The sequence below is a fragment of the Centruroides vittatus genome, unplaced genomic scaffold (genome assembly GCF_030686945.1).
Source record: "Centruroides vittatus isolate TY-2023 unplaced genomic scaffold, ASM3068694v2 contig_401, whole genome shotgun sequence".
Lineage (NCBI taxonomy): Eukaryota > Metazoa > Arthropoda > Arachnida > Scorpiones > Buthidae > Centruroides > Centruroides vittatus.
The window spans coordinates 1,784,532-1,800,406 of NW_027122216.1; the positions used below are offsets into that span (position 1 = coordinate 1,784,532).

Sequence of the window (15,875 nt, forward strand, 5' to 3'; positions counted from 1 at the left end):
CTTTTGTTTTTAGAGATAAAGTCGGATCGGTTAAGTTATTGACAGGAGACAAGAGTCTTTTACAAATTACAATTTATATAAGAATGTCTATTATCTTCTATTGTTTCCATTTAAGACTTAACAATAATTGTATGAGTTATTGTTTTGATTTATCGGTTTTTATTTAGTTTTTTCTTTTTATTATTTTTAGAGCAATCGAGACCTGGATTAAAGGTATCAAAATAGCTTTACCTGATATTGATTTGGAGATTTTTTAGGAATTTAATCTTTATTTTATAGAATCGATTTTTCGGATATCCGAGTATTTTTCAACGAGATTATTATAACTTAACAATAAAATATAAGAAAACAAAGCATAAATTAATATTAAAATATTTATATTTCGAAATGGTTCTTTTTTTATATTATAATTCTTCTACTTCATTTTTACATAAATCATTCGGAACTATTAATTTTTTATGCGAATTTCTTTAATATAACGACTCTCCCTTTGTAAAAAACGTTTAATTTAAGGCAGAAACAATTCATCACCTCCCGCCACCGACTTTATTCTTAGTAAAAAAAAGTAAAATAGCCCACATTTAACTTAAAACAATCGTTTTATGAGTCATAATTATCTCCGCCTTTAATATCGAATATCCATTATCCTTTACTTATCCTCTGACATTAGTTATCATCACCATATCCAATTTGTAATTTGGATTTGCGAAAGCCTAATGGAAGTTATATAAATAGGTACAGTACAGAATGTATACTCTGCTTTGCACATTAACAGTTAAGCAAATTATAAAGCGTACAGAGCAATGTTCAACTATTTACAGGTATAATATGCGTGATATATAGCATCTAACAGCTGCGTTACATGCTAATATCATGCTTATTAAAACGAGTTATTCTATCGAACTGTTACAGCAAAAGAAGCAATTTTATTTAATAAAACGACAAGGAGTCATTTCCTTAAACTACCTTTCTAACAACTAACTGTTTAAGAACTGTTACAAGAACAATAATCAGTAGTTAAAGGGAGATCACACGAGGCAGAGACGAGTATGGAAGGAAGGGAAAAAAACATCTTCAAGTCATTTAGTAATGAAATTAAAAACTGAAAAGAAAGTAAATAACTGTTTCAACATTATTATCATCTCCTGCAATGCTGCAAATGACCGAAAGCTAAAAAAAAGAACTGCATCATTTAAAACATCTCATTGTAGTCAAGTCTTAATTAAAGAAAAATTCTCTAATTTAGTCTGCTCGAGGAAACTACAGATCTCAAGAAGTTTTGTCTCATTAGACAGTAACGATTCTGAAATGTCTGCGTAGAATAGGATTGATTAAAATTCTTGTAACATTTTGAGATGTGGCTTGGAGCAAAGAGGAGCCGCACCTGCAGGCAACTACTGATTGTGAAGGATAAATCCACAATCAGCGCATCGGTGAGATAGGTCCTATATAATTCAGCAACATAATTAACATCTATATCTAGGTAATTTTAACGAAAATAGAGTGTAGAATTAAACAAGTTCGTTCTTATCTTTCCTCGTTCCATTACTCTATGGGATAAATGTTATTTTAAACGAAAAAAATATTAGCTAGATTAAACAAATTTATACAATAAACATTCCAAAATGTTGTTTGAATTGTTATAATTGTAGTAATTTCATTAAAAATACAATTTATGTACATTAAAGTAAGATATTAACATCTCAATACACCGGTTACATTATAAATCACGTCATATCGCATTATGAATGTGTTACAGTTGTAACCTCTCAAACATATTCTGCATTTAGATTAGATACTATCTCATATGCAAACACATTAAGAAAACACGGTTGCCACTCTTCATGCACTAGCACATCTCTTTAAGAAACATTGAAAGTTATGTGACGCCTCAAATAAAGTGCATTCTGCTGTAGTTTTATAATTAGATGAAGAATACTTGTATATTCGCTTGACAAACTGTATAAATTATAAAGAATACAAACAAGAGTGAGCATCGCTAATCTCCGCATCTTTTAAATCTTATCGTAAGTTATATAAATTTGAAAAAATATAATTATTTTAATGATATTTTTTAATCAACTTTCAAGTGGTAATTATTTAAAATGGAAACAAATTTTTATTAAACTTCGTTTCGATGACAAATCACTTCATTGTCCTATTAATTTTATCCACTGCACATTTTTCATCTATTTATTTTAATTATACAACAGAGTGGAGAGAAATTTAATAAAAATAAATATGAAATAATCAATAACCTTCACTTAAATAGATGACGTCAACTTCATTACTCCTTCACATATATATGGTATATTTTTTTAATAAATATTAATATAAATCTCTGGATTTAAACGAGAACAAATTCGGTTTCACTTTTTTTCTCATAGAGAAGATCCACTTTTTTTATTTTCTCTTATTAATTCGCCCTTTCACTTGTCGGAATGTTTCTCGGGAAACAAACAAGAGAAAGAAGTAAGGCTTTAAGGGTTTGAAATGTGTCCGAAGAAATTTTTTTTTGGGGTTGCCTGATGTCATTTAGAGAGATGGCTACAAGAAATTTCATTTATTTCCAATACAACAAGATATCTGCTGTCAGTCGAAACAAAACTAGACTTTTGACAAGATACCTTCAGTTTCTCTTCTTCTTCTTATCGTTGCCTTGTGAAGAAGTCAAGTCTGTCTCCCGAGACTGCTCTTGTCATTAGCAGTTCAGAAGAGCAGATTCTGTCTTTATTTCAGATCTAGATTGTGATTTCATCGTCTCCATTTAATACTGATTGATTTAAAGGAAGAATTTTTTTTCTTGTTGGGATGACATTTTCTTCTATCTCACTTTTGCATTCTTTACTAAAAGCTTTATAATGCGTTGTTTTATAATATAACTTTTTATTATAAGAAAAACTGATCTTGTCAATTGAAGGAATTACAATTGTTTTAACTTGACAAAGAAATAAAGAAATCTATTTTGAATTTCAAAGTGATGCATTCCCTTATGAATTTTGTGTTTGCAGGAAAAGACAACTTTAAAGGCAAACAGAAAGAGAGAAAATAGTTTGGACAGAGATAAGTGGAAATTATAAATACTCCATATATATATATATATATATATTTTTCATTATCGAGTAAAGAATAAGATCTATTTTACTTAAAAACATTAATATAACTTTTAAAAGTTTCTGATTTGTTTATAATTTGTATATGCACTTATATAGTATTCAGAATTAATACAGTTTAGACCAAGTTTTTATATTATTTTACGATTAAATATATAATTATATCAACTTCGATACTGTATTTTAAAAAATCAGAAAAGATTAAAGAATTAATTTCCTCGAATAATCCTTTGACGATAATTGTAAAGATCATCGTGAGAATTTTCAACTAATCCTTAATAGCTTTCGCAAGAAAAGGATTAAAATTTTAAGATTTTGAATTAAAATAATTTTTTAAAAAAAGAAAAAATTTATTAATGCATAAGAAAAAATAATAATTAATTCTTTAAAATTAAACAATATTTCAATTTCAGAGGTTCTCTTTTATTGATTGAAAGATAAATTAAATGATAATCTCGCCTTTATCCTATTAATTATTCATAAGATTCTTTCCCATTTCTACAACGATTTAAATTATCTTGAAAATATAAAGATCATCGTTAGAAGAGATCATCCTATCTTAAGAACAATCGAATCATCTAAGATTAAAAGATAATCAAAGAAAGAAAGAAGAAGAAGAAGAAGAATTTAAAAATAGTAGAAAAAACTAAATTAAATTTACGCTTCAAAAAATTAGTGATTGATAAATTCAAAGTTAAATTTAAGGTAATTTAATTATATTTTTTTCAAGAAGTTTTATTGTTTTTGGATTCGGGAGATAGATAATAAAAAAAATGACTTATTATTTTTCACGGTTGAAAACTTTAACCTTGCTGTAATGAAATTTAGTTTAAAAAATTGTTAACGATAAGTGGTAAGCTCCCTAAAGAACCACCTCGTTTAATAGAGAAACAGTTAAACAATCAGGATAATAACAATAATACCAGATAAGGTTATGTCGCCTGACCTCTTTAGTATTTTTCTCTTTTGATTTCCCTCTTTTTTTTATTTCTCTGATTTTTTTTTCTTATGATTCTAAGGAGTGGCATGAAATGTCATTATTGCAGAAATTACCGGAAGTATTTTTCTTATTCTTATAATTAATTTCTAGATGCCTGGTTACAATTATCTCCTGTAATGATATCCGAACTCAGTTGCATTATTAATAAAGCACTTGATTATCTTAATTATCGATGTAACTGTAGTTTTGCAATAATGTAACACACTGATGATATTTTTAGTAGCAGTTAAAAGTAATAAAATTATTTTGAAATTTTTCTTTATATGCGAACTTCGCTTCAAGGAAATTATAAGTGTTTTTATGTGTAACTAATTTAACAAATATTTAATATTTAATTTTTATTCTTCAATTTAGCTTAAATATCTTTCCATATCTTCGTATTTCTTAAATATTTAAATATTTTCAAGAAACATTTTTGTTTCTTTATTCGTGTTCTTTTTAATTCAATTAAGTATTTTTAAATTTATTATTTTAAAAAAAAAATTTTATTTTATTTAAGTTTTATATGACTGTTTATAGAAAAATTATTAAATTTATAAATATTTTAAGCAATATTTTAGTATAATTTTTCGGGATTTTCAATTTATTTTATTTTATAAATACATTTCCCCCCTTTAAAACCACTTTATAATTTTTATATTTAATTTTACTTTTCGTCTTATAAACTTTTAAATATAAATAATTTATTTTTATATATTTTTATACTAGAAAAGTTAGATTTCAGCGTAGTTTCTTCAGTTTTTTTTAAATTTCTTTTAGCTTTTTTTCTATTCACATCACAACTAATTAAAAGTTGTTCAACTAAAAGCAGAAATTATAAATTTTTAAATATAATCCAATCTCAGAAAATTTGTTTTGTAAATTATTATAAGTTTATTAAGAACGTAGACTAAGAGGCTTATGTCCAAATGCTTTGTTTCATCAATGATAACGTAGAGAAGGCGAGGGAAAGAGATCGTTTTTCTCCTCTTCCATTCGGATTTTAAGAACATTAATGGAAGTCGAATGACTCGCAATCATGCATTCTGTGATCTTTATGTATCTTTATGTTATCTGTATTACAATTTCTGATTAATGAAGCCGAAAGGAAACCCCCCTTAAACTATGAATATCCGATTATTTCCAAATGGAACCTATTTTACTTTAACGTAAGAAGAGTTCCTTTACTCGAATGTAATTACAAATAGGATATTAAAAATTCAATGAAAATATTTGAAAAATCAATTTTTGTCATTTTGTTCAAACATTTAACAAGGAAATCCATTGAAATTTTCATTTTCTCAACTTATTTAAAAGTAGAAAGACAATCTTCACCCGTGATTACCGGTACAAATAAATTCCAATACAGTCTCTTCAACCTTAAAATTCCCGGTACATAAGACGACAGTTAACACATAAACTAACGTTTTCGATTAACACATAAACGTTAGTTTATGTGTTAACTGTCGTCTTATGTACCGGGAATTTTAAGGTTGAAGAGACTGTATTGGAATTATTTAAAAGTTTTATTGACGTTTATCAAAATGTTATCAACGTTGTTTTCTTTTCTAAAATATAATTTTATTCGATTTTAGAAAAATAAAAATATAGAATTTTTGTATATTTTAATATTTATTAAATTTATTTTAAAAATATATATTTTTTTAATTAAAATAAAATATAACACGATCTATAAACGTTTAGGTATAGTACTGTAGTTTCATTATATATATTATATATATATATATATTTGCTACGAAACTAAGTAAGAAAATATATATAATATATATATATATATTTTCTTAGCTTTAATTAAAGAAAACTAATTATTGTAGTTATAATTAAATATTTAAATTACAATTTTAAGACGATTTTTTATTTTTAAAATAAGTAAATAAATAAAAATTTAATATAATTCAAAAATTTCATAAGTAACATATCACTTCTACAATTGATAAATCTGCATTTCAATGATACATATAAAATAAATAAAATAACAATAATATTTTCTTAAGTTTTTTACTTTAATTTACAAGAGAAAAAAGATTAATTTAAAGTGTTGAAGATAATTTATTTAATATAGAAAATCAGCGAAGTTATAATTAAATTTAAATTTAATAAGTAATATTATTTTATAGAAAAAAAAATTAAAATTAAATATATAATAACGTTTAAAAATTGAGTTCAGGATTTGACAATGAAAGATTTTTATCATGATAAAATAGTTTTTTTCCTCTTACTTTTCTTCCTATTACCTTTAATAGAATTTAAGTTATGCCATTTTTAACAATAAAAGTGTTTAAGTGCAGAGAGTAAAATTTCAAAAAAATAAAAAAAAGAGAGAGAAAAGAAGGAAGAAAAAAGAATTCATCTGGCAAGTTCTTTATAAAAGAGAAGAGTTAAACATGTTTCAATTACCATTTATAAATATCTTCAATCCTTACTTTTATAAATAAGAAAGAAAGGGAAAAGGAAAAAAGAAGAAAAGAAAGAAAAAAAAATGTTTAACCTCCGACAAAAATCATTTCAAAAATACAAAACTGAGTAAAGTATTGATCAATACTGCCATCTGTTGACCACCTTTGTTCGCAAGAATTTGCCACTTTTTACTATTCTCGGCAGCGAAGAAGTAAAGTGGAGTGAATCGCCACATTAAATATACATCAACATCCATTTGCCGGAGTTGCGGTGATTTCAGTCCCAGAACGGCAGACCTTTAAAGTTATATATATATATATATATAAATTTTTTTCTTCTACCCTTTTTTCTTCTTCCTTTTTACAGTTCTGATTTTTAAAAGTAGTTGTAAAGAATAGAGAGTTGCACCTAATCCCGTATTCTTCGTCGTTCTTCTTCGCTTTTTAGTCTTTTCCGTGTACTGCGCCGTTATGCTGTGAAGCCCTGTCATGATACGGTTACAATGGTACAGATCACGTGTGTGTGTGTGGAGAAGTATCGACCGAGCAGAGGGAGCTGGCAGCAGCTCCACTATATAAGAGCAGTACACGTGAAGGAACACAGCCACAGTGTCGGTACATTATGGTCAAAGCGTTACCTACTGTTGTGTTAGTGTGGTCTTGTCAATTCTGAGAAAGCTCATGACTACGGAGAAACCCAGATAGATAATATAATCGCTATCTGAATATAGACATTACGCTGATGTTTGGGACATCAAGTTGGTTTGCTTGGCACGATTTTCGTGTTGCTTATATGGTGACGGCTGTTTTGTTCTTCACTAGATCAGGTAAGTCGCTATTATAGTGGTCTAGACCCACGTTGGAGGATCGCATAGCTAATTCGTGCATAAAATCCCTAACAGCTGGTTACGTGATTACTGGAGGTGATTTCTGCAAAACGTAGAGATTGTGTGAGTTGCAGTGGGCCGTGAAATTTCCCCTTCGCTTCTCCGTCTGGAATGACAGACTCGAAACTGACTAATGAACGAATACATCTACATCTGTTTAAAACGTGAATCTTCCCTCTTTATGCCTGGGGATATATTTGTCCTTAGCTTTAGTCTACATTACTTTGCTTTCACTTCTTGATATCCCTAACGATTGAAGGACTAACAATCCACTTAGACAAATCCCTTCCAGTGATTTACGCTAACGAGTTTCAAATTTGAATTTTTTTCCTCCTCTTTAATTTGATAAGGTTTACGTCTCGGTGTATACATATAATTTACTGTTTTGCTATACTTTAGATAAAAATTTAATTTAAAATGTACACGCAATAAATTTAAAAGTTTTACAAGGAAAAAAAAAAGTAAAAAATTGAAAACTATGTAAAATAGTTAAAGCTCGTTACAACTCAATTCATTTTATTAAAAATTCGTTTTAAAAAATCGTTAATATATTCTATACAACAATGCATTTGTTGAACGGTATATATCTACTTCGTTAAATGCTTATATGCGAGAGCGTAAATTGTTTAAATAGACGAAGTTTTGTCGAAAAGTCTATAGATAAATTCTTGATTTTTCTTCAAATTTTTGACCATAGAAAGAAATCGAGATTAAAAATATCCACACTTTAATCGAAGTGACCTTCTGCCATTGGATAGCGAATATCCATATTCCGTCTACCATGTGACTTAAAGCAGTAGAGGAATTGCAATTCTTGCGGCTTCATTGGACGAATTCCAGAATTCAGAATCGAATGTTTAATCTATCATGGTATTTCTCCTTCTATCGACAAAAGTGTGATGTAAACTCGATTGAAAAATGTGCCAACGACAGCTGATTATTTTACACCCATTTAAAAATGTTCCTAATTTCTTTCAGATATTTCCTGTCAAAATTCCGGTTATTTTACGATATATTTATAGGTTAAAATATAATTTATTCGCATCTTTTAATAAAAATATAGTTCTTGCACTGCAATTTTACTTAAATTCAATTCTGGTATAATCCTTTATACTACAAATTGAATTGAGTTCTATACGTTGAAAGCGTTAAAACTAAAAGAATTGAACTAAGAACAAAATTAAAGGATATTTGTGAGCAAAAGGAGAGAAAAAAATGTATATAATGTAAATAAATTAATGTAAATGCTTAGGATTTAAATCTATAGCGTGCTACAACTTAACGGAACTAAAGTAAATCTCAATTTATAGTAGAATTTAAATATAAAAATAAAGATATATTTTCCCGTTAAATAATTAGTATAATAATAATTTTAAGATTCAATAAAGGATTAAAGTATGCAGCTATTTAAAATTTAAATGGGTTTGAAATAAGTTAAACTCTATCATTTATTAAACAAAACTTTTTCAAAAGAATTCCGATAGATGCAGTAAATTTTAAAGACGGAAACATCAGGAACAATTTCTCAGAACAAAATTGCCAGTTAAGAGTACAAATTCAGCCTTTCCATCGAGACGAATAGCTAGAAGATAATAATAAGTTTTGAAGCAATGGTCTTCATGGATAATTTATATTCCTTATAAATCTTCATCCGGAAACTTTCTCCTTTCAAAAGTAGAGAATAATAGTCGCAAGTATACAGACGTTAGAATATCCAAAGTTAGAGCAGATAATGACTCCTTGGATATAAATAAGTCATTGCATACTACTCTATAATAGTAGGAAAAATATTAGATAGAGTATCGCATTTCAGAAGTAATCTGTAACATTTCATTTCCAGTTAAACATTATTGTTGCGAGTGATGAAGGATGGCTCGGAAAGAACAGTTTTCAAATTTAAATTATCTACTTAATTCTAGCAATGATCAACGTCAATTTAGAAGAAGAATCATTTATTTACGGTTAATGTTTTCTTTAAAGTCATTCAAACCAATTTCTCAGTCGGAAAACGGGAGGAATGACAAATCTCTTTTGCTAATACAACTGTTGACAGCTTCAATCTCCTTCAGCAGTTATATCTCCCTAGGAGAAGGGACAAAATTGTACGTTGCAAGCTGATGGTTTATAAATTGTATCTTATAATCCGTAACCATGCTTAAATTTCTTATCAAATTAAGAGAATATGCGCTACCGTAATAATATTCCTTGTAATCTTGGAAAAAAATTATTAAAAATGAAATTTATGTAAGGATGGAGAAGAGATATAAAAATGCGTGTTTAAGAATTTTGCGGCTGGAGTCTACGCATAATACAAAAAGAATTGGATGTGATAGGAAGGAAAAAAATAAGTTAGGAAATATTTCAAAGAAGAAAAAGCAGACAATATATCATTCTTTCGTATGTGTAAAATTGAATTTTTATTAAAGAAAACAGAAAAACGAATGACAGGAAAGTTTTAAAAAATTCCTGTTTTTATAAAACCGATATATATATATATATATATTTTACGTTTAATCAAAAATATTAACTGTATAATTGGAAACCATTTAGTATCAATAATGAAAGAGACGTTTCTCTCTTCCTTATCCTATCTTTTCTTCTCTTTCTTTTTAAAAGTTGAATTATTTAAAGCCAAATTCAATTAAACAATGAAGAAATGAACTGATAACAACATACTTTAATATTTTACTTAAATATTTAAAAATGGGAGACTGTAAAAAGAAAAAAAAATTAGAAAAGGATTTTGCACAAGTTGATAGAGATTACGAACAAGTTGGTTTGTTTGGAGTAATGAAGTAGAAAAGCAAACTGTTAGATTGCTTTAGTTGATGTTATTTCTATAAATTCGATTCACGTATCAAAGATTCACAATTTGAATTTTCAGATTTCATTCGCCGTTCTCTTCTTTATACATTTAGTTAATTTAATTGATGTTTATTGTTTCGGCAACAAAGTCGTAATTCTAAAATTGATCAGAGGAATAATAATTTTACTTTTATCTTTTACCTAAATTCGTGATTTTCTATAAATTATCTGCTTAAACATTATCTTCAGCTATTTGTTTTGGCTTTAATTAAAGCAGGCCATTTAAATGCGAGTAAATAAAGTTAACTGTTCTATCTGATCTTTATTTTAAATGAATTGTAGAAACAAATATTTAATTTTGCACTGTAAACCATTAATTCAATTTAATTACTTAAGTCAGTCTAAGTTATAGTAAGGGAAACATAACCTGATTAAGATAACATAACAGTAACGCAATTTGGATTAATGTAATCATGAAAATTCGAAAAGTTACTACAATAATAACTAACGTGTTACTTTAGTAACACAGTTCGACGTTACTATAATAAACTACTTAAACATTTTAAGATAAAGTGCATTAGAAATGGTCGGAACCATTCGCCGAATTCGTACAATTCTGACGATTAATTTGATAATAAATGCTGGAATTATTATGATTCGGGATTACATTGATTTAAATGATTAATAGAATTTTCTAAGTTTAATAGTTAGGTATACAGTAATAAGAATTAAATTGAGATCATAGTTTCCTTTATTACAATAAATTAGCGATAAAATAGAGATGATTTCAGATACGTTACTTTGAGTCTAGTCGCATTTGATATATGTATGGAAATATTATAAGATTATCCAGGTAGAAATGAAGTAGAGGATAAAGTGCAAAGTGAGAAGTGTGGATAAGTTAATATAAACTGTTCGAATGTAGAAGTTGGAATATTTTCTGGCTGCGTAAAGGGAAATCTCTCGATATTGATATAGAAATGGTATGAAAATATTCTATGACTTATTCATTTTTAAAATTAATTTTATAAATGTTATCGAATTCTACAAATAAACGCTATGTAAATTGTAGAGTAAATCAGTATATAATATATTTATCATATCGTTTTTCTTTTCGAATGTAATGGGAATATGTAAAATAATATTTGAAATATGTTTTAATTATAATAATGCACTTACGGATTCAAATATCCTAGGGTTATAAACAGAATTAAAGTCTTTATAGCATAATTAAAACAATCTTTAAATTAATGTAAAGTGAATATTTATGTATTTTCTATTTACGAATTATCATTTACTATTCTTGAATAATGTTTATGCTTTTATTCAAAAAAATCCTTATCTTGGATAGATCCGTATTCCAGATTCGGGTTTTGTTAAAACTTAAAGCCTGAATCTTGAGACAATAAAGGTTTGATCGGCGAAGACATGTTCATTAATATTATAACACAATAATAAACGAATAGTTATAAATTTACATGACGAATTCGGACCTATTAGTACTGGAGGGGGCAAAGAGAGTGCTTAGTTAACTTACAAGTAATTCGTGTGATGTCATTGCTTAAATATATTTTAACGGAATATTACTAGAAAATCAATCAATTGTCTAGGAAATTTATTAATAAAGTTTTTTATTGTTCATTTAAGTCAGTTTTTTAATCATTTTTGCTGGAGATCTTTCTTAGAATTCTTGAAAAAGCTGTTAAACTCTTTAGAGTTCTCGACTCACTGGTTGAAAAATACAAATTTATATTTTATATTTTTATGAAAATATCATTTTACTACGTTTCTATGTTTAAATCTGTGATCATAGCAAAACCATCTTGCTGTTACAACAATAATAATAGCAAAACAATCGCATTATAATGACAATATTGACAGACTTGACAAGCGAACAACATTCCGTTATCTTTGTAGCGCAGTACCTAGGAAAGACGTTTCAACCGGGATAATATCGAAAAAGGAAAAAAAAAGCGTGGAGGATATTTGAACAAATCAAATTAACCGTCGCGTTTTATTTTTCAAATCTAACATGCAGTTATTTTTCCTGACAAGCGAAAGTTTTCACATGTCAAGCGCTTCTCCCGAAGGGAAAAGCAGACTTATCAGACTTTGTATGAGATAGACATGCCTAATGGCATTACCAACATTTACTAGTGGAGAGTTGAAAAAAGCATTTGGATGTTTGGTGAGGTTTCGCCTTGTCAGTTTCAAGGTTTCCGATCAATATTGGATGTCAAGAGGCAAAGTAATTGCCTCTACACTCAACGATTAACCGAGTATTAGCGAATTTGATTCAAAATAGCTTGTTTGTTTGATAACATTTCTCGAAGAAAAATAAATCTATAGAAATTACCTAGTGTTAAGTTTCTATATTGAAAACCAGTGACAGTTTTCTCACGAAACCCGATCTCAGTTAATGAATAATAAAAGAATGCCTTGACCAAATTTAAAATTTTAATATGTTATTTCCTAATTGAATAGTTGAACATAATTTAAGAGGATGGGTTCAATATATTGAGATGTTTTAAATTCTTTAAGTGAGGGATTAAGAAAAACTTGTCCTACTTAAATGAATGTCACTTAGCGATTCGAACTGTAAAGAAAAGTTTAAAGTGATATCCTATACTATCCATATGTCACTAGATCGTATTTAACGTTCTTAGAAAACAATTTTTTCATGTAAAAAAGTAAATTTAGAAGCAAAGAAATAGATAACTGAAGCTAATTTTTCTCTATGAGTATCTAATAATTTATAAGGCCATACAATAGCAATTTAAAGGAGACTACAGAAAATCTGAAGATGAGATTTTTTCTATAGATAACAATCTGTTATTTATTTTTAAAAAAAGAGCCTTCCAACTATTTCTTTCGTATTATCATTAAGTCGAAAAGGTAAAGTTTTAGAAAGGGGAAGAAAGAGAAAAGAGTAAAAATGTGACTGTGTCGACAGTATAGGGTGACATTTTGAAACCAGACAAACAAGATCGAGAACGTTCTTGGAATGTAAAGCCATCAAAGAGTAGTAAGAATATTTCCTTTAAAAAAACAAAGGTCACAGAGCGTGTGATTTAAGTAAAAAAGAAAAAAAGATCAATTAAAGAGGGGGGAAAAATGTAGCTTCAATATCTCGAGAGTAATTGGCATCATTTCGTTTTACTTTTACATTTCTAAATTTTCATAAAAATGAAGAAGCAATAAATAAAAACCTAATGGTGTTAAAGTTATTAAAATTTTACAAAAAAAAAAAAAAAAAAAAACGGGGACAGGATAATTTATAATGTTAACATTCGTAATAATTCATCTTTCGATCGAGTTACATTAAAAAAAAAAAATAATAAGTAACGATCCGAGTAACGAAATTGTTTGCTATTCTATCGATACTCGTTTAACGTAATTATTATTAGAATAATATTATCAGGTGTGTTCTATATAACGTTTCATTAAATAAAATGTGACAATTTTGTGGAATGTAAATTGATAAATTGACATATTTTTTGTAAGCGATCGAGAAAAATAATAATAATAATAATAATTATAATAACAATAATGGCACATTTGAGTTATTAATATCCATATATATTGTGATAATTTTAAAGGGCTGAACGCACATCTATATTGAGAAGAATCACGCAGGAGTGACTAATAGACATTGTCAAATGCATAAATGACGTTACATCCAATCTTCTCATTTACTGATGGATTTCGATTTAACGTGGCCATTAGAGGACTGATGATCTATTTGGATTTTTCATACTGACCTCTTGTCACAGCTGCACGAAAACTTTATTTTTTTAACCTCTCCTAAAACGTTTTTCTTACTAAAAATATATATATATATATATTTTTTTTTATTTTAGTATATCTTTATAACTTTACTTACTTTCTTCTTCTAAATTTTTATAAATGTATCTTCATTATCTCTCAGCAAAATCTAAAAATTTACTAAATTAATCATCACGTCTTCCATATCTTCAAGCGAAACAATATAAGTGATATTGTATATTTAAACGATAAAAATAATAATAATCAATGCAATAAATAGGGAATTCTTTTATGAAAAATATATTAATACTGTTCTGGATATTAATTTTAATATTTAAAGAATAAAATTTATAATTCCACCTTCGATACACTTATATAAATATAGTTTATGTTTTAATTTTTTTGTACTTAAAATATCAAATATATATATTTTTTAATATTTTTAATTAAAAAAATTATATAATTTATTGTCATAAATTTATCTATTTGATTTCTATAAGTGTTGAAAATTTTATGAACTATATTTATTGAAAGATTTATTAAAAAATATTTTTTTAAGTTCGACTTTCATGTGGAATTTATTTATTTTTTATTTCGTTTTCCTCTTTTTTTATTTTTGAAAATGTATTTGGAATTTTTTTTATATAAAAATGATCTTGCGGAGACTTTTTTTTAATCTCTAAGCGATAAAGTTATAAAAATTATCATCATTTACTTAATTTTTAAAAATAAAACTAAATATATAAATGAATAAATTATGCTTCGTTATCTTTAATAAAGTATTAATTTTTTTCATATATAATGGAGTTTATTTAATAAAAATAAATTAGAAATTTTATTATACTTTAATTTTTTAAAAAAATGCAGTGAAATAAATTTATTTTTAAAACAAATTTTATAAAAATGTTATTCAAATATTTGTAAAATTATTAGTTATTTAAAAAAAAAACAAAGTAACATTGCTACTGAATACTTTCGAAACATGCAACTTTTTAAAGTTTTTAACTACTGTTTTTCTATCAGAAAAATTTTTACATTTAAATTTAAATTATGTTTAGTTTTTAATGATAAATGACAAATATGTAGATAAACAAAATAAAATATTCATGTTTCATTAATATTTCAAACTACATAAAAATGTAGTTAAGAATATATTTTTAAAAATGCGCATTTATCGAATAACCGGAAAAACGATAAAAAAATTGAGTATTAACAAATTTTCCGATGATTTTTGAAATTGATAAAAAATCTAAACAGCCAATTATAATATCGATTTCAAAACACGTGGCACGCTTACAATTATCCATTTTCATTATTGAGCTTCGCTTCAATAAATAAATCGGTTTCGCGATCAACAACCGTAGAAATTGTTAATTACCAAAAAATTGGTAAGTTTACAAGAAAAAAAATTAAATTAAAAAAAAATTCGTTTTAAAACATCATCTTTTCTCATTACGATACGTCGATAAAGATTAGTCATTTTTCTAATGATGTTACTAGTTGATGTAAAAATTAAATTCTGTCATCGATTGATGTCTCGCACCCGTATCACACAGATGTGGGCATTCGCTACTCATAATCACGTGACTCCACCCTTTTTTCTATTAATGATATGTTGGAAACGAAAGCACCATACATTTTTCTTGTCAATAAAACAGAATTTTAATAAAGGATAGCATTTTATTATTTATGTATGTGATGCATATAGCTAATCGCAATATATGAGTGTAAAAAAAAAGAAAAAAAATTTTTTCCATTTTTTTAAGTATCATCTGGGACAAATAGTTCGTAAATTAGAGATATTCATCATATATAAAACATTTTGGCTACCTTATCTTTTAACATTCTACATGTTATGGAATGTAGATTAAAAATTCTATTATAGTCAGATTGACTAATATCTTCAACG

The 15,875-nt window shown here is 26.8% G+C and overlaps 1 protein-coding gene across 1 annotated transcript in view; it reads left to right on the forward strand.

Moving 5' to 3' along the window:
- The first annotated feature begins 3,714 nt into the window (after positions 1-3,714).
- Positions 3,715-15,875, forward strand: part of LOC136976539 (uncharacterized) — a 103,342-nt gene continuing 91,181 nt past the window's right edge. Inside the window, exons 1-2 of the mRNA XM_067271848.1 lie at positions 3,715-3,818; positions 6,958-7,336. Coding sequence (XP_067127949.1) covers positions 7,252-7,336 — 85 coding nt within the window. The 5' untranslated portion in view covers positions 3,715-3,818; positions 6,958-7,251. The remainder of the gene's footprint in view (positions 3,819-6,957; positions 7,337-15,875) is intronic.